This window comes from Protopterus annectens, chromosome 2.part0 (genome assembly GCF_019279795.1).
Source record: "Protopterus annectens isolate FY-2018-M chromosome 2.part0, PAN1.0, whole genome shotgun sequence".
NCBI classification, from domain to species: Eukaryota; Metazoa; Chordata; order Ceratodontiformes; family Protopteridae; genus Protopterus; species Protopterus annectens.
Genome location: NC_056728.1, coordinates 1,948,667,151 through 1,948,687,916, shown reverse-complemented (window position 1 = coordinate 1,948,687,916; position 20,766 = coordinate 1,948,667,151). Strand labels below are relative to the sequence as shown.

The 20,766-nt window shown below is 38.6% G+C and overlaps 1 protein-coding gene across 1 annotated transcript in view; it reads left to right on the top strand.

Moving 5' to 3' along the window:
• Positions 1-20,766, top strand: part of MYOM2 (myomesin 2) — a 688,720-nt gene that overhangs the window by 205,218 nt on the left and 462,736 nt on the right. The window contains exon 9 of the mRNA XM_044061901.1: positions 18,093-18,257. Within this exon, the coding sequence (XP_043917836.1) occupies positions 18,093-18,257 (165 nt within the window). The remainder of the gene's footprint in view (positions 1-18,092; positions 18,258-20,766) is intronic.

Genomic DNA, 20,766 nt, shown 5'->3' with positions numbered 1-20,766 from the left:
TTGCTTACAAATGTTCTCCCATAAATTATCTTAATCCTCTATTGCTAATTCTGCCTTTTATTTTTCAGAGTAAGGGGATGGGCATGAAAGTGAACTATAAATTATACAAAAGTGAATCTTGTTATTTGGTATTCTTTGTGTGATTTCCACGCAAGGAGAATATGCTGAGTGTTCATTATACATACTTTTAATTTTTGCATAGTGGTTATTTCCTGATTACTTCTTTGATCTTATTAGTTATTTCAGTATGTTCCCTTTCTGTGGTTTACAGTTTGCTTTTCCTTCCTATCGAGACTTCCCTATCTCCTCCTGTAGGTGCAAACACTGACAGGATTTGCAGGATTTCTCTGTTAGGAAGCAAGCTGAGTTTTAGCAGAATTAGCAAGTAAAGCTGTCTGTTATGTATTAGCAACTGACATCTAAATTTCTATATGTGTAGCAAAGTTTGAAGGAAATAAACATATGTTCACATGCCTTAGTAAAATAGAACTAAAGGTAATATTAAAATCGTTAAAGGTTAAACAGATGGTCATAATATATTTGTAATACTGCACTGAGCAATTACTGGAGTGATTACTTGACTAATGTACCTGCCTTCACCCAACCTAATCCAAGGGGGTTCTCTCTCTTTGGTTCCTGAGCTCTACAACTCTCATAGTTATCTTCCTATGAGTCTGTTTAAGCTCTCAACAATTTCTATAGCTTCATTCTAAGCTCACAACAACTCCTACAGCTACCTTCACACAGCCCAACCTTGTAAATATTGTAAATAGCATTCTACTGTTGATGTGTGTATGTAAAGCGTATTTACATTTTCTTAAAAGGTTTGTATGTAAACTGTTTCCACACCTAATCCATATCTGTTTTCCTCAAATGAAACTGTATGATCCCTACCTTCAAATTTAATGAATTTGTTAACTATGCATGATATTTAATGCATTTATGAGTAACTATTCTACATAATATCTTTAATATTAACTATCAGTTTTATCTAAATTGTATAATGCATCTTGGAGCTTTTCTCCCCGGGCCTCCACTGAAAATGGGTCAATTCGGCCCAGTGGACTTCCCCGGTAATCAAATTGCAAATAAATAAATAAATAATAATGTGCTATAGTAGTGGATCAGGAACCTAGAGAGATGCCCTGGAGGTAGCTGGATTTTATTCTCTGGTATTAGGGCAGGAATGTAGCTCATCTTGATGTGAAGACAGCACAAAATTACAAAACTGTTTCATATACCCTAGGATCTGTAAGGTAACTCCCAAGTGGGCACCAAAAATAATGGCTAGTTGAAAGATGATCCTAAAGAAACAGATATACATCCCCCCAAATATACGTCTTGAAATATGATATGCTGTGCTGGTACACACAGGTCCTTCCCTGCAGTAGCAGAGTCTGAGTACACTATGGAGAACCTCAGCAGAATATAAACACTGCATGATAATACTACATGATTTCAGTGGAGAGGCACACATTTTCACATAGGAGACTCAGCTGTTTGTAAGGCTAAATTACTGGTGGCACTGAATGGAGAGGTCAGTTGTGTATTTGGTATAATGGCAATAAAGTAAATAAGCAAATCCACAGGACTGTCTGAGTAGCTAGATTAGCACATAATGGATGCCATTGTTCATTGAAGGACAGGTTATTTTTCTACAAAACAATACATAGAGGTGCACTGAGATTGTTTGAAATTGATGAGGGGAGTTAGCGCTAGCTAGCTATGCATAGAGATGTGCAAGGCAAGGGTGAAAGCTAATTTTCTTTTAGAGAGTTCAATGGATAGTTATAGAAATGGACTGTATCTTGGGATTTTGACTTCTTTTGCACAGGGCAGTTTTCTTGCAGACATAAGGCCAAGAATTACAGGATACTTGAAAAGGGAGATTCCAGCAAGAAGAAAATGCCACATTCCATTATGCAGTAACACTCAGATTCCCTCTGCTGTCTAAACTTCAGCAAATAAAAAACTAGCTAATTTCAAACCAGTAGGTAAAATATGCCAATGAAAACACTGAAGAGGGTCAGGGGAAGAAGGCCACTAGAAGATATGCAGACAGTAAGAGGAAATATGGAAGGCAGATAGAGAGGTATGATAAATATAAGAAGATGGAGAAAAGGAGGAGCAGACACTACATGTGAATGAAGTAACAGTGCACAAAGGCCTTTCCAAGGCTAGCACCAAAGAAGGGAACCCATCTGGCATCAAAGAAAGATCAACACAGAGATCAGAAATGTCCTCCCTAACTGCAGAGGTAGTGTGAGAAAAATGATTGAGTGGGGTGAAGAAAAAGAGAGAAGGGGAAGATCTCGACCAAGGTAAGAATGATTCTAAGGGTTCTGTGGGCATATATGCTGAGAGAGTGGAGGGATAGAGCAGATAACCTGGTAGTTGTAAGAATCTGAGATAGAAACTTGGGAATGAAGTTAAGGAACAGGAAGATCACAAAAAGAAAGGCTTAAGGACTGCAATGGAATTAGTTGAGGTAATCAGTTAGAAGGTAGGGAGTGTCACAGTTGTGTTAAGATAAATTTGTGAAGGGTAATATGATCCCATAAACAGCTACATTATTTTAAGTGGAAGATGGATATTTTCCTTTTACTGCGGGCAGGTCTATGGCAAGTGACTAAGTGATAATGAGACAGAATAACAGGGGACATATGAATCCATCCATCAACAGCCACGTTCTCCCATTTTTGCACATAGGCTTGAGGTGTCCTATCAATTGTGGCAATCATTTAGAGACACTGCTTGCACCACCAGGTGGCTAGCATTGCCATAGCTCTTCTTCCATTCCATGTACACTCATACTTTCTGGCCAACTTAATGAGTCCATTTCACATGCTACATGTCTTTGGAATGTGGGAGGAAACCTACACAGACACAGAGAAGACATGCAGACCCAACACAGAGAGCACTGCTGCTGAGAATCATACCAGGGAACCTGTTGCTATGAGGCAACAATGCTACCCACTGCACCACTGTGCCACCCATCCTTCTATGTGAATATGTGAATATAATGTGTTTAAACAGAATGGGTAAACATAGGAAGGTTGTAGAAATAAAACAGATGCAAATTTATGTGTGGGGAGGGAGCCTATACATCCATGTGTGTTTGAAGGAGGAATATAGCCAGGCAGGAAAGAAATCTAGGATACACTATGGTAAGAGAACAGTGGTGGGTGGTAAGGGACATAGAGCTGGATCTAGTTACAGGAAGGGTAACTTGTTCCATAGTTTAGTGACTTAGCAGCCACTCAAAGGGTTTGATTTTGAAGATAGAACATGGATAGCTGTAAGGGAAAGAATGGGAACATGAGATAAATGGTAAGTAATCTAATGCTGTAGATTATAAAGGAAAAGGGAATAGGTGGGAGTAGAAAAGGCAGTGAAAAGAGAGACTATAATTATTTAATATTGTAATGACTGCAGTGAGAAAATGGGGACAGAAAAGGGGGTTTGAAGAGGGGAATAGTCACGGTTAAAAAGAGTAGAAAGAGGATCTATGAGCAGTATTTAAATGAGGCAGTGGCACCATGGTCTGACTGTGAATATCAGTTCATGTAAAAAATCTGTACAAGACAGAGAAGGAAGATCAAACCAAGTAAAAAAAAATCTGTAAACAAAAACAAGGGCAAAAATTAAGCTGATGGAGAGAGCATGATTTAACCATAATAAAGAAAAAGTTGATGGAAAGAACTAATGCAAGTCATGGTTTAGGTAGGACAAGATAATAATGAGGAAACGAGAAGTTAACTTAACCAGGAGTATGAGACAAGTTGAGATGTGAGTTTTAGGATCGAAATATATAGGAAATCTGAGCTGTTAAATCAGACAGTTAAAAGGGTAGGAAGTAACAGCCTGCACCGCTTACAGGAGGTATAATCTGTGACTGAGACAGATCAGATAAATGTGTACTAAGACAGAAAGGAAGAACAAGTATATGAGAGTGAGGAACTCAAGAGTTGTTCCACTAATCCATGTCATCTGGAGTCTCAGTGCAAATGGTTAAGCCACCCAGTGGTGGTGGAGAGGGGATCCTATCTTACTCAGGATAAGGTGCAGGGGTTTTCTGTGTGGGCTGAAAGGTAAGAAGATAAGCTGCATAAGGGAGTGAGGACATGGTAATAGAGATTACAGTCATAACACAATGTATAACAATGTGAGAAATCAATCAAAAAAAAAGAAAAATTATAAAACTGGATCAACAGGGAACAACTTGGCTACTTCTGTATATAAAACTAAACATCAGGATACAGGAAAACTACAAGCAATCCATTTTATAGACTGGCAACCAAAGATGTGGGGAAGTGGAGTAGAGCAGCTGTCTTGCTTTGTAGACAGATGTAGTAATGAAGGAGAAGCGAGGGCATGGAAGGTGGATCGTCTGCTTATGTTTCAGATGACTTAGCAGGTAGAGAATCTGTACCACATATGAAAAAATAAAGATGGACAGTGCTTCATCAAGGATTTCTTTTGTGGTCCCTATTAAAATGTCAGCAGTCAAAATGACAATTTCTGGAACAATGAGAAAAAGGATTTGAAATGCAGGAGAAGAGTGGATCTTGAATGTCACTTTTCTCCTTTAAACATCTTTTTTATAAGGGGCAAGCCCTCTCACCATCTGAACATACAAACCCTGAAAAATAACATACCTCAGAGAAAATTCTGAGAAATGGCCAACTTGGACTTAGTGTACGTAAAGTTCATTTTTTGGCCATTCTGTCACAGTGTTCATAGGTTCATATGTATATATTAAACTAACAATCACCATGACCTTCATAAGCCTAGCTACACATCTCAATCCAATTGCATCCCCTGGTAACATGTGCTTCTTATTATGGGAGTGTGTTTGTTAAGAGGGGTATGTTAATCAGGAGGCATAAGTCAGGAGTTTGCTAAAAAGTTATGTGGGGAGTGTACTAGTTAGGAAATGCTTACTGTTGGCCGCTTTCCATATTTATGATTACCTATGCCATATTAGTTAGGAAATGTTTACCAGAACCCGATCCAATACTAGGTGACCAAGGCAGTCATCTAACACCCACTGGCTGGGAGGGGGGGCCCAATTACTGGGACAAAGCTCACTGTCCGGTGGCTTAATTTTTTTTTAAGTTAAAAAAACAAAAAAGTACATATTTTTTAAAGGACATTCTTCTTTAAGAAGCCCTTTATGTCACTTCACACAAGCCTTGTGTCTTTGTGACATGTTTACTTCTTTGTCTTCCATGCTTGGAGAATTTGAAGACAGGAAAATGTTTGGATTGCGGATTATGGATGGACAAGTAAGAGGCAGGTGTGTGTATGTGTAAAAGTGGTAGATAAGTAGAGTTGTGTGTGGTGTGTGTGTGTGTGTGTGTGTGTGTGTGTGTGTGTGTGTGTGTGTGTGTGTGTGTGTGTGTGTGTGGGTAGATGTGTGTGTGTGTGTGTGTGTGTGTGTGTGTGTGTGTGTGAAAGAGGTAGGTATCATACCTCTCAATTGTCCAGATTTTTGCAGAATGTCCAGATATTTACCCCATATTTTTCAGTTGTTCCTTATAACATTTGTGATTTTCTGGAAAATCATTGAGGACTGAAGTTACTAAATAATGACATATATTTAAGTTTCAGACTGCATATCCTTCAGAAAAATGCACAATCACAAATCCTGTTATTCTAGCAACTTTCTAAGTTCATGAGAGCAATATTTAACATCTGTATCTATTTTAAGCTTTGTCCTGATTTCTTGCACTAAGAAGTTGACTGATAGTGTACATGAGAATGAAATGCCCTGGTTAGGGATAGCAGGCGGTTAGTAACTTACTCAGCCTCAAACATGTACCTTAGTTATAGGAAACAATAGCCTGATTTCTCTACTCCAACTACCAAGCAGCATTTTTCAAAGAACTAACTTTCAGGTGCATTTTTCAAGGAACTGAGTTTCAAGTGCATTTTCAAGGAATTTTGATCCTCAAGAGAAGAGCAGTTTACTGTTGCTCATGCTAAGACTGTTTACAATGCACATAGACAATATCTCTCATCTAGTATTATATTGTGATTTAAAGGCTAGGCTTGTAAAGACCTTTGGATCAATAGCCTAGTAATATCCTATGAACCTATAAAACTATGAAGTGTTTTGTTTAGCAAATATAATCACTATTGTGCTATATAGTTGACAAGCATTGCTAGTACCAGAACAGGTAGTGTACTTGTTTTTGATGCAAAGGGCTGTGGGTTCTACTCCCACAGCATGTAGAAGATGGTTGATACTATGTTGTACTTAAGAGGGGTAAGGTGCCATAGCCTGAGTACCTGAGTATGTCCTCCTTTGGATGAAATGTCTAGTAACTATGGATGTGTTATCAGTTTGACATCCATTTCCTGTTGCAATATTACCAGCTTACAATTTTATGTTTAATGTAAGATAGACATTATTCTTCAAGGGCAGCAGGCACTGAATTTGTAGATAAAACACTGAAATATAAAGTTGTTTGCTAGCAGCAACCTCTTCATTAGTTACAGATCTCTTTGTGTATCAGCAAATTGATAGTTACAGATCTCTTGACTGTGGAATTATTCAGATGACTTTAACTTCTGCAGAGGTTGGGCATATTGACAGATATTGGTAGATTGTAATGAGAGGAGTCTGAGTGGTATGGTTGAAATGTTCTGAATTCAGTGGTTTAGTCATTACTTGTTCATATGTTTTATTTCATTAATTACTGGGAAAATGTTCAAAACTATAAATTTAAAACATGCTCTAACAAGTGGTGCTGTGTTATACAAGGGATATAATTTAATACACTCAGGAAGGCAAATCAAATATCTCTTGCATGTTTGCATGGTCTTAAAAATGTGTGCTAGGGGCCTAAGATTTGAAAACAGTCCAAAGGTAAACTTAATCCACCACTGGCCAGATGCATTTTCTTTGAATGTGGGTTTCAATGCATGTGAATTTCAAAGGCAAAGACGGTTTATTGTAAAGTCTGTTTTCATTGTGAAACTGTATTGTTTTATTTAGTAAATTTCTATCAGCGTTTGTGCTATTGTGCTATAAAATTTGAGATAAAAGTTTTAAATTAAATCCAAATGTCTGTAATCACTGTAGAAGTAAAGCAGAAAACAGTATGCACGCATAGACATATGAACTGTGCTTATGGTAACTGGGGAGAAAGCAGAAAACAGTATGCACGCATAGACATATGAACTGTGCTTATGGTAACTGGGGAGAAATATCTAAGTAATGGGACACTGGGAGTGGGGTGGCTGTGTTTGGGGGGCCTTATCCATTACCCTGCCTAGGGACCTATTTGACCTTGATCCGGCTCTGATGTTTACTGTTGGCCTCTGTCTATAAGAGACATGGGAGCCAGCTCAGGGATGAATTTGTGAGGACTTCGGACTTGTGCTAGTAGATACTGACATTTTAAATGATTACCTTTCTTGATTACCTTTCTTTTAACACCAGTACAGGATGGAGAAAATATAGATGTGAAGATAACTGGAATAGATTTAAGGTAATTCAGGTTATAAATAGTATTGGAAGCTTGCAATTACAGAATACAACATGTAGAAGGAAGTGGATCTGACAGAGGAACATTGACAGCAAGGGTAACAAAAATAGTTTTGTGTGTGTGTATATATATATATATATATATATGTATGTATATATATATATATATATATATATATATATATATATATATATATATATATATATATACTATAATTTGATTGAATAGCACTTACCTGAAAATGACAGTTTTGAAAGAATTTGAATTAAAAACTAACTGACTGAAAGCACATCTGATTGAAAAGCAATTGACTGAAACCCCATTTGACTGAAGCCCATTCCACTGAATCGCAACTCATTGAAAATATTCAACATAAGAAAATACAACAAAAAATTCTGCCCCCTGCACCAATTTTAATTGTATATAGGTTAATAGGTTGGTAATAGGTTATCGGCCCTAGGGCCTATACAAGCCTAGCCATAACAATTCCCTGGCTATTTCTTCCCACAGTATTTACTTCCCTGGACTCCTGTCTAGCAGGGTGACTGATGTGATCCCTGGGGTGAATTTCCTATCTCCCATCCAATCGTCAAGGTTCTTTTTGAAGAGGGCCAAGGAGGCGCTCTGCTTGACATGTATGGGCAGTCTATTCCAGAGTCTGGGGAGTCTCTGGGTCAAAAACCTACCCTCCAGCATGATTTTTTCATTGTGATGACAAAGGTTAGATCCCTGGAGCGTGTGGCTCTGAGAGATTGGGATTTCTTTAAGTGTAGCATGTCCAACAGCTCAAGGTTTGACATGGCCTTGAATGTTAAGCAGAGATCGCCTCTGAGTAGACGATACATGACAGAGTATAGCTGCAGTTTTTTTTAGACGGTCAGCATAGGGCATCTGCTTTAGGCCTGTGATTCTTTTAGTGAGGAATTTCTGTGGCCTTTCCAGTTATTGCAGATGTCTTGAGAGGTACATACCAAATGGGGCATTGTATTCTATAATGGGTCTAATGAGGGATGAGTACAGTGGGACAATGACCTCCTTTTTTTCTGGATGAAAAACCCTTAGCGATGAGGTATGCCACATAGAAGGATTTCCTGACTGTTGTGCCAATGTGATTATCGAAGATGAGACCAGTGTCCACCTGTGTCCCTAAGTCTCTTATCACACTTTCGGTGTTTAGTGTACTACCACCTATGTGGTAATTCATAGGTACATGTTTTTTTCCCAAAGGGGATAACTATACATTTCTTGGCATTGAGTTTGAGCCCATAGCTCTGGCACCAAGCATCTGTTTCTGTAAGGCCCTTTTGTAGAATATCCACATCATTTAGGGATTCAGTAATGGTTCCCAGTTTGCAGTCATCTGCAAACTTTGTTAGCCAGTGTCAATTAGTGTTGGCCTGTACTTCAGAGAAGTAGATGCCAAACCAGAGCGGTCCCAGGACTGAATCCTGAAGTACTCCACTTGTCAATTCTCTGGAGCTGGATTTGGAGTCTGCTACTTTTACAGTGTGGGTTCTGTCAGTAAGCCAGTTGGCAACCCATCGAGTGATGTAGGGATTAATGCCCAGCTTAGTAAGTTTATCTATGATTATATAGTTGGGAATGGTATGGAAGGCCTTGGCAAGGTCCAGATAGGCTGTGTGGACAACCTTACCATCGTCCACAGCTCTGGAGACTGATTCAAAGAAGTCAGTCAGGTTCAGGAGACAAGATCAGCCCTTTACAAACCCATACTGGGTGGGGTCCAGTGTTTGCAGGTTGCTAATGTCTTTGTTTATAAGTTCTATGATAATACATTCCATGGCCTTGCAGATCAGTCTCATCAGACTGACGGGGCGGTGGTTCCCAGGATCCAAGGTGGAGCCCCCCTTGTGGAGTGGAATAACTGTAGCTGTGAGCCACTCAGTGGGCAAGAAGCCTGAGGTGATGATTAAACATGACACATAGGTGAGGTGCCAGTTCATTTTGTAGTTCATGTAGATCACAGCCCAGGATGTAGTCTGGTCCCATGGATGCTGTATTCTTAGCTTTGGAGAGTGTGGTTTTTACCTGTGTGGCCATAATTACCAGAATTTGGCAATCATTCAGTACTAAAATGGCCCCTTTAGGGAGTGAGGGTGATGAAGTTAGCACTGAATCGATCTGCCAGTATATTGGCAATATCCTTGAGATCAGTATATTTAATGCCTTTCTGTTGTAGCTCAGAGCAGATATGAGCACTGCCATTTAGATTCTTGAAATAGCTATAGAATGCCTTGTGGTTGTCTTTGGAATCTTTTCAATTTTATTTTCGTACCTACCTTTGGAGGATTTTATAAGGGATCTCAGCTTTTTACTGAGGCTGGTAAGGGAGTTTTTTGCATCCTGGGATTTTCCTATTTCCTGCAACAGTTTCTTCCTTTTGTTGTAAAGTTTGTTTATGGCAGGGGACCACCAGATCGTCTTCCTTTTTTTGGAGGAGAGGGTCTTGGTTCTATTTGGGATGGCATGATTCATGCATGAGTGGATGTGCTCGTACAGTGCCTTAGTGTAGGATTCAGCAGTCAAACTTTCAGCTCCCATCTGCATGGGTGTCATGAAGTTTGACACTTCTGACTTGAGTAGCATGAAGTTGGCTTTGGATAAGTTTTTTTACGGAGGTTTCCTTACTGGGAGGGTGGGGGAGGGATGTGGATTTCAAGGGTGATTAGCTTATGGTCAGACCTGACCAACGAGGGGGTGACCATAGGTTTGGAGCATCAATTTCCCTTGTTGGTAATGACCAAGTCTACGATATTGGAACCCTGGTGGGACTATGGATTAGTTGATCCAGGGCACTGGAATTTATGAATTCCAAGAACCTTTAGGCAAAGGTGTTGGTACATGAGTAGTTTTCACAGTTAATGTCAGGGTAGTTGAAATCACCCAGTATTAGGTAATAGTAATAGGTTCTATCTTAATATTTTCCACTATGTTTAGAAAGGTGTAGTGAGAATCTTGGGGCATGATGGGGGTCTGTAGCAAGCTACAATTTGGATTGCAGTCTTACCTAGTGTTGTGCTGTGCAGGGATGGTGCAGTGGTGCAGTGGTAGTGCTGTCACCTCACAGCAAGAGGTTCTCCAGTTCGATTCTCAGCTGGGGTGCCTTCTGCGTAGAGTCTGCATGTCCTCCATGCATTCGTGTGGGTTTCCTCCAGGTGTTCTGGTTTCCTCCCACATTACAAAGACATACATCTGGAGCCTTTCTCCCCGGGCTTCTGATGAAAATTGGCTTCATTCCAAGTCAGACTTTCTCGGTTAACAAATGTTAAATAAAAAATAAAATAAAAATAAATAGTTGCACCTGGAGAATTTCAGATGCATTGTGTTGGGCAACTAGCCTGGTGGTGTGAATATCCTTGATATATATGGACACTCCTCCACCTTTACTGTTTCGGTCCTGGTTTGGTGGCCGGAAAGTGTGGTAAGAGTTGTAGCCTGGTATTGCAGGGGTGCTCTCTGGAGCCTTGAACCAGGTCTCAGTCACTGCAAAGATATCAGTGTTCTCCGTTTTTAAGAGTGCCTTGAGAGAGTGCATTTTGAGGTTTAGACTTCTAGCATTGAGTAGCATTACCTTCAGATTTTGCATGCTTGTACCTGTTATGGTGGTGGTTTTGTCCTTTGAACTTTGCCTAAAAATGGCACTATAGGGGTGGCAAGAGCTTTAGCCAGTAACTTGAATCCCAGGGGCAGCAGGTGCAGACCATCTCTGGCAAAGCATTGTGGTCTGTCTATCATGTTGTCCCAGGCAGACAGATACTGGATCCCCAGTGAATGACACCAGAAGCTTAGCTAATTATTGAAGTCAGTCATTTTTTGTCCTTATACTGTGGTATCATTCTGGGTGAAGGCAGGATGCTACTCAGATCTAGGGTCATATCTGCCTGTGCCACATGATCCGAGAGCTCTTCCATGTCTCTTTTCATGTAGTCTAGGGAGGTACGTCTCAAGTCATTCACTCCAACATGGACAATGACAGAGTCATATTTGTACTTGTTGTGGAGTGACTTGAATGCATGCATTATGTGGCAGATCCTGGAACCCGACAGGCAGCTGACTGTAATTTTCTCCTTGTTCAGCCTGGTGAGAGGGACATCAGTGTGCCTGATTACAGAGTCACCTATGACTAAAGTGTTGGGTACATTGTCTTGCCTTAGGGGCTGTTGTTGGGTGGCGCACTGGTGTTGTAAGCTATGTGACACTTTGGTTGTGATTGGAGTTTGTGTCTCAGCTTCAGAGGTCCTTGTTGCTTGGGCAGGTTACTGTTAAGGGCCTCCACATATGAGGTTTTAGTGTTGCTATGTGAGAGTGTTGGTGATGGTCATTTAAAAGGGCTATGTGTTGCTTGAGGTGTAGTGCAGGTGATAACCTTCTCCTCTTGACTGTTTAGCACAATCCTGGGTGGAGAGAGCTTTGCTTCTGGTTTGTCTATGTAAGTGCATCTCTCACAGGTTGTAGTGATGGGTGGTAGGAGGAGAGGGTTATCAGTGTACATAAGGCAATTGCTGCATTGCTGCAGTATGCCCAGATTCACCAGGTGGACAGGATAAATCACTGGAAGCTGACCCTTGGACATGTCTGGTTTGGTGCTTTTTTGTAAAGTACAAGAGCTGTTTTTCCTTACCTTAGCAAGGTACTTTGCAATTATAGGCTGTTTAGTGCCTATGATTAATTTCTCCATATTAACAAGTAGAGTTGAGTGCTTGTATCAGTTTAAGGCTTCCTAGTGCTTTCCAGCAGGTTTTTGATCAAGTGCTAGTCACAGGGCTGCTTAAAGGTAAGATGAAAAAAATGGTTTATCCTAAACATTGCAGTGTGCACTAGAGGAGTTAGATGTGAAAGTAGGTAACTTAAGTTTTACCTGTCTAAAAAGTTAAGTTATAGCGGAGAGTCACTATTTTTAAAACAGCAAGATAGATTGAAAGGAGGTGGTCACTTTTGTAATCTGGTACTATGGAATACAGTAGGATGGCCAATACTTTTAAGTAGTTGAAGGGGAGTGATTTTACAACATCATAATGTTGCGCTTACTCACACAAGCCAGTAAAAGCAGAGAGGAAATGAGATATATGGTCGAATTAACATAAGGGCAGGCAACTAGAAAGACAGTGGGGTTTAAGAAAACAACAGTTACAAGGTGGGAGGGTGGGGAAAAATGTCTACCGGACTCACAAGAGAGAGAGCCGTGGTCACTTTTCAAGATTTAATATGCATTTAAAAGCAGAATACAAGTAAAACAGAAGGTAAAGAAAAAAAAAATCACAATATTCAAAATAGAAAAAAGCAATAAAGTAATGCAAAATACAACAAATAAAAAGAAAATTAACCTTTCCCTCACAGCAAAGTGTAGCAGAGTCTGGGTAAGCCTTTCTAGTAAAGCTCTGAAATGTTTTATTTTACCCCTTAAATAGAAGGTCTAGTTCCTAGTTCCACCCACTCAGTTCACAGGCAATTAGCCTTAACTGACCTGTTCCATCTTGCGCGAGTCCTTACTTGATCTGTTCTGATTTCTGCCTAACACACAAGAGGCAGAGCTGTGTCTCTTTTCAAGTTTTAATATGCAGTTTTAAAGCAGAATACAAGTAAAACACAAGGTAAAGACAACAAATCACAGTATTCAAACTAGAAAAAAGCAATAAAGTAATACAAAATACAGCAAATAAAAAGCAAATCAACCTTTCCCTCACAGCAAAGTGTAGCATAGTCTGCACAAGCCTTTCTAGTAAAGCTCTGAAATGTTTTATTTTACCCTTTAAATAGAAGGTTTAGTTCATAGCTCCACCCCCTCAGTTCACAGATGATTAACCTTAATTGACCTGTTCTATCTTGCGCGAGTCCTTAATTGATCTGTTCTGATTTCTGCCTGACTCACAAGAGACAGAGCTGTGGTCTCTTTTCAAGGTTTAATATGCAGTCAAAAGCAGAATACAAATAAAACACAAGGTAAAGAAAACAAACCACAGTATTCAAAATAGAAAAAGGCAATAAAGTAATACAAAATGCAACAAAAAAAGCAAACTAACCTTTCCCTCACAGCAAAATGTAGCAGAGTCTGGGAGCCTTTCTAGTAAATCTCTGAAATGTTTTATTTTACCCCTTAAATAGAAGGTTTAGTTCCTAGTTCCACCCCCTCAGTTCACAGATGATTAACCTTAACTGACCTGTTCTATCTTATGTGAGTCCTTAATTGATCTGTTCTGATTTCTGCCTGACTCACAAGAGGCAGAGATGTCTCTTTTCAAGTTTTAATATGCAGTTTTAAAGCAGAATACAATTAAAACACAAGGTAAAGATGACAAATCACAGTATTAAAAATAGAAAAAAGCAATAAAGTAATACAAAATACAGCAAATAAAAAGCAAACCAACCTTTCCCTCACAGCAAAGTGTAGCATAGTCTGTGAGAGCCTTTCTAGTAAAGCTCTGAAATGTTTTATTTTACCCATTAAATAGATGATTTAGTTCATAGCTCCACCCCCCAGTTCACAGATGATTAACCTTAAATGACCTTTTCTATCTTATGTGTTAGTCCTTAATAGATCTGTTCTCATGTTGGCCTGACTCACAAAAGGCAGAGCTGTGGTCTCCTTTCAAGTTTTAATATGCAGTTAAAAGCAGAATACAAGTAAAACACAAGGTAAAGAAAACAAATCACAGTATTCAAAATACTCAAGCTGTGGTTTCTTTTCAAGTTTTAATATGCAGTAAAAAGCAGAATACAAGTAAAACACAAGGTAAAGAAAAATTACAGTATACAAAATACAAAAGTACAAATGCTCAAGAATTGAGTCATTGTGTATTTTTTTCTTTTTCTTTTCTAAAGTGGTTGTGCAACCGTGGAGTTATTATATATAATTAAGAGAGGTAGAGGGCAAAGCCCCCACATGGGAGATGCAGCGAGGCTTACCCCCACCCTGAAAAACACTGGCTTGTGTTGTATTTTCCTACAGTGAATATTTTCAACGATTTATTTAGTGAAATGTTTTTTCAGTCAATTGCTTTCCAGTCAATTGGGTTTTAGTCAAGTGAGATTTCAGTCAATTAGTCTGCAGCCAAATTATTTGAAAAATGTAATTTTCAGTGAAATACTGTTCAGTCAATAGTAAAGCTATATACACATACATACACACATACACACACACACACACACACACACACACACACACACACACACACACACACACACACACACACACACACACACACACACACACACATACATATATATGTATATATGGATCTACTTTACATGGTCAACAATTCATAAAGTCAAAGACCATATGGTTGAGACCATATGATCGACTTTTGAAATTTCGATCATGTAAAAAAGCACAACAATCACTTACTTTCACATTGTTAGCAGGGGGGCACCACACCCCTGGACCTGGAACTTAAGTATACCAACTCCAAGATCGCACTACAGTGCAGAAGATGGAAATATTTCCATTCCGCATGGTACGGAGATGCCCATTCTGCATGGTTGACATTTCAAAAGTCGATCATATGGTCTCGGCCATCTGGTCTTCGACTTTATGAAATGTCGACTATGTGAAGGGGACCCATAAATATATATATATATGTGTGTGTGTGTGTGTGTGTATGTATATATATATATATATATATATATATATATATATATATATATATATATATATATATATATACATGGATCTACTTTCAATGAACGAAAATACAATTCATCAAATCTCACTTACCCGCTCACTATCCACTGAAACATCTTTTAAATGAAATAACAAACTGCCAGATTCCTTTTCCAGGGAAAGGAACTACTGGACCATCATGCAAACAAAACACAATGGAAAGACACGGAGCTTCAACACCCCCCACCTCCACTTAAATATACCAACTCCGAGATCGCACTACACAGGGAGAAGGCAAAGTTCACCATGGTGGTCCAATGGTTCCTTTCCCTGGGAAAGGAATTCTGCAGTTCATTGTTTCATTTAAAAGACATTTTCGTGGAAAGTGAGCTGGTAAGTGTGATTTGACGGATCGTGCTTTCGTTCATTGAAAGTATATATATATATATATATATATATAGATATATAGATGTATATATATATATATATATATATATATCTACATATATGTGTGTGTGTGTGTGTGTGTAAATATATATATATATATATATATATATATATATATATATATATATATATATATATATATATATATATACACACACACTTGTCTTATTCTGGACCAGATACTGGAAAGTGGCAAAGTGGCAAGTTGGGTTGATAACAATTAAATAAACAAGAGAGAGAAATCAGACGTAGTGAGAAGTTTGTCAGTTTTGAAAGTTGTCTAGCAGGTTGTGGGTCTAAGCTGAGGTCTACAAAGAGAAAATTATGTTACATGAGAAAATCAAAATTTAGAAAGTGCAGCATATCAAGTCTACCAATGCCAAATTTGACGTAAAATAAATTGCCTCCCAGAACATGTTATTCGGACATGGTATTCTTCAGTCAAGCCCATAGTATCAAAGGCAGTATGCAAAAATGTGCTGAACTAATTGTAAATGGATCCATCTGTACTTAGCCAGAAGATATAGCTAATGTACTGGTAAACAAATTTATCCCAATTTTACTACCATGTCCCCCAGACACCCCTCAGTAACTACCCACTTCCATAACTCCAAAAAATATCACTAGGGAACAGGTTCTCAATGCACTGTCCTAGGCCAAAATAACTGCATCAATGGGCAGTAACAATATCTCAGTATGCCTTCTTAGTAGCATGAAATATGACCAGTCAGGACCACAACAATCACCATTTAATCATAGCATCCAGACAAGCTTTCTGCTAAGCAAATGAAGGACTGAGACTGACACCCCTCTACACAAGGGTTGGGCTTCTATAGACCCACGTAACTACAGACCCATATGTCTGACTAGTCTTGTTTCAAAGCAATGAAATGAATGATCATGGAAATAATAAGTAGTGACATAGGAAATCTTCGAACACCGGATCCAACCCAGTTTGGTTTCATCAAGGACAGGTCATGCTTACTCATCCTGGTGGACTTCAAGAATCTCAACAAAGTAATGGATAAGGGCAAAACAATGCATATAACCTATCTTGACCTGGCCAAAACCTTCAAAACAGTAAGTGCAACAACTGAAGCATCCACACACAAAAAGGATACAGGGCACAAACAACATGTTTTACACAGACCACCTCTTTAACCTATCCCTCTACTCAGTCTCCTTAAAACTGCTGAGAGGTGATCTATGACTGGCCTAAAAAGCATCCTCTGATCCCACTCTTTTGGACCTATTGTACATATGCAAAGCAAAAAGCATCAGAATTACCTAGTCTTGGGACCTAAATGTAAGATGATTGTTGAAGGGACAGGTATATGTCTTAACCTTTCTTACCCAAGCCTACATATACCCATTAAAATAACACTAGGGTATTAAAACTTGTAAGATACATTTGGCATGCATGGCTAAGCTTATAAAAGCCCAATGGGGTTGTTAGCCTAGTAATCACCTACGCACCTATGAATCCGTAAGAAATAATAGGGGATCAGGACAAATTTAGGTAGGGACAACACTGTTAGTCTTAGGAGGATGATACAGAATTGCATGATGAAAAAGGGTCAAGATGAGAAGTAAAAGAAATTTTAAAAAGTGTAGGGAGCCTTAAATGTTTAATATAGAAATGCAAGGAAATCAGCAAATAATACTTAACAAATGACACTTTTAATGATGTTGGACAACAACAGTGGGAGCTGAGAGGAAAGTAAGCAGGAAGGAAGGAAGAAAACTGTAAGTGGAAAATCGGAGTAGAACAATGATAGAAAAGGCACAAAGATGAGAGAGGCAGGTTCAGCAGTAACAGTATAGGAGGAGAATTTTAGGTAAGTAGTAGGACAAACAATAATGATAATTAAAATAACTTGTGTTTACAGAGCTGCGGTGAGGGTGGTATGAAGGGGTGACTGCCCTTGACACATCCTCATAGGGGGCACAATCAGAACTGCCAGTTAGGGACTTGTATAATTCAGCAGAGGGGTTGAATTAATGAATGCTGACAATGTAATGAAAATGTTCAGTTCCATCTGATGAAGCCTTTGATTTATTTTTTGATGGCTAATAAAATATCAATTCAATACCAACCATTTTCCCCCATTTCATTTCTTTTCTTTTCTTTTCTTTTTGATATGGCTTTTCATCTGGTAGAACTATTTTTTGCTGTTTCTTACATATTTTAAACTAGTTCATTCCACTGTGCATTAGAAACTGTGGGTAGATTTGGCCTTCAGAAATTATAGTACACCTGGCACTGGCTGCTAGTGTATGTTGTTTAGTCTTCATTTTATGAAATAAAACAAAACTGTATAAGTTAAAACTCAGTTTCTGTCATAGTGTTAGTGTACTGTATGTTATGGAAGGCAGACAGGAACTGTCTATCCTATTCCCAGAGGTCATTCAGGTATATCACGCTGTCATAAGAACTCATGCACAAGTTATGAAATTTCAATTAGAAGTATAATTCATTGTACTATTTATTGATGTTTTCATCTAACATTGCTTCTGTTTTATTAATTTAGTTCCTGCATTACCAGACATTGTTTTCACTCATATCGATGTCCAGTTTTTGGAAAAGTTTGATGTTAGTTTTGGAACTGAAGGAGACACGCTTACTCTTTCCTGCTTGTTACTGGTTACACCAGATCTTACTCGACTCAAGCCTCAGGCACAGTGGTTCAGGGATGGTAAGCAAAAAAAAAATGCTTTTGTTTTCACATTATTGGCAAATCCCCTCTTCTGCAACACACACCCTCGTAGAGACACACACATATACCTACAATAATTCACCAGATGGGTGACCTATGTAACGTATACTACTTTTTCCTTGTATAACTGTACTGCATATTATAAAATAATTGCATTTGTTTAATAATTATGTCTGCATACTTGTTAAAAGCCTAATATGTCTTTTAAATGGCATCATTGTATTCATTAAACCACAGATTCATAGTTAATTTGCTATGGCCCTTGATTTTAATACTGACTGTATCCATTCAGAGCATGAAATTATAAAGACATAATAAAAATATGTTCAGTTTCTTGGTAGAGACGTGTACAAGCTTTGTATTCTACAGAAGGACTGGTGTAATGCTCTGTGATTTGACAGCAATGGTGTCTCAGATCCATTATGGTAGCAAAAGAAAGTATGGCTGCAATATTAAAAACTGCACATCTCCTGAATGATGCTTTTTGTATGATAGGATTGTGTAGGTTATGCTTCATTTTTATAGTGAACTACAGTCACATTCTCTGTGTGTATGGTAGTGGGAGATTTGTTTTACTACAGAAAATAACTATCACATTCACAACCTTAGAGTTAAAACACTTTTGCTGTTCACAACTTAAGGAATCTAACAAAGAAGAGTGCCCTGACTTATGTTATTTTGAGAGCAAAGAATATATATCTGTTAACAAACGTGTTCTCATTCTATCCTGATACCACAGAAAGAGTGTCTCTGCAATGCCCACAACTCAATGTTTGTTAGTGGCTTGGCCAACAGAGGACTACCTGGTGTGCGTGTGTGTGTGTGTGTGTGTGTGTGTGTGTGTGTGTGTGTGTGTGTGTGTGTGTGTGTGTGTGTGTGTGTGTGTGTGCGTATGTGTGTTATGTGTGTGTGTTATGTGTGTGTGTGTTATGTGATTGTTGTGTGAGGCAGAATGAGTGGTAATCCCCACTCATCTTTTCTAAGCGTAGTAGAGGTGCTGGAGATGAAGTACCTTGGATGGGTAGTAGAATGCACACTGTGGGACAGATGAAGAAATGAGGACATCAGTGCAACATCCACTACCTCTGTACCATACTTTTCTTTAGACAATTTAGTAAGAAGCAGGGAGTAGCAATCTGTTTCAATGACCCTAGCTATATCAGTTAATATGCAATCCAGTAAATAAATACTAAAATACTATGGGGTCATAACAGAGTATAATATTGTCATAGTAGTAAAGTCAGTATGGAACAAACCATGCTGGTGCAGCGGTTAGCATTGTCGCCTCACAGCAAGAGGTTCTCCCGTTCGATTCTCGGCTGGAGGCCTTCTGTGTGGAGTCTGCATGTCCTCCCCATGGTCGAGTGATGTTAAAGACATGCAGATAGGTGCAAGCGTGAATGGGCATGCCTTCTTTGAAGGTTGGGCATTGGGCTGGCAACTCGGCACCATCAAGATCCACTGCCAATCATGAGCGGACCGGAGTTCCGCTGTGACAACCCCTAACTGGGAAAAGCCGAAAGTCTTTAGTTAAGTCAGTATGGAAGCCGTGTTGTAAAGTCAGACATAGCTACTTATATGTTTAAATATCTGACAGTAGACTAATTATTTCACTATTTTAGTTATAGTGCTTAAATAATTATGAGCCTTTAGTCATTATACAAATACATGCAAATATATACACACACACACACACACACACACACACACACACACACACACACACACACACACACACACACACACACACATATGTTATTCAAATTTTCCCTGATCTTGCTTACACTATGCTTAATGTGTCCCATCAGTTCTTTTCAGTTTTCAAATCTATAGCTCAATCTAGTTTATATTTCTTATAGTATCTTATATCAATCATCTTAATCAAGTATCTTATTCTTAGGGAAATATATCCACTTACCCTTATTTGCTTAGATCCTGATGTTAAACATGTTTTCTTTTACTTTTGGCATTCAGTTTCTCATTCAACGCTTACCGCATTCTTTCTTTTCTCTTTGCACTAAATGCATCACTCTAATTAAATTTATATAATGACTGTCTTGCTTCCATGTAGTATGTTAATAATCTTCTGTACACTGGTGTAGATGTCATTTTAGCAGAATTATCTAGCAGTGGTTTAACCTTTATAACCCCATGATTACTGCATATCAAAGGGGGTAAATCTAGCATGATGTAATGATCTCCTTAGAACCACAATCAATATCCAGTATGTTCCATTTCATGGTATGTTTGTTTACAGCCTGTAACAATTGTTCCTGAATGTAATTTGCAAATAGTTTCCTTAGTAATACTGTGGAATCAGTATTATTCCAGTCAGTTTTTGGTAAATTTAACACACAGCTGTCATGATTTTTTGTCATGTGTTTCATGCAAGGAATTTATGAATATTTCTAGGTCATCAACAATTGAATGTCATGGTTTACACACTCCAACTGTATTTGCTCAAGGTTTGTCTTTATTGTCACAGTTA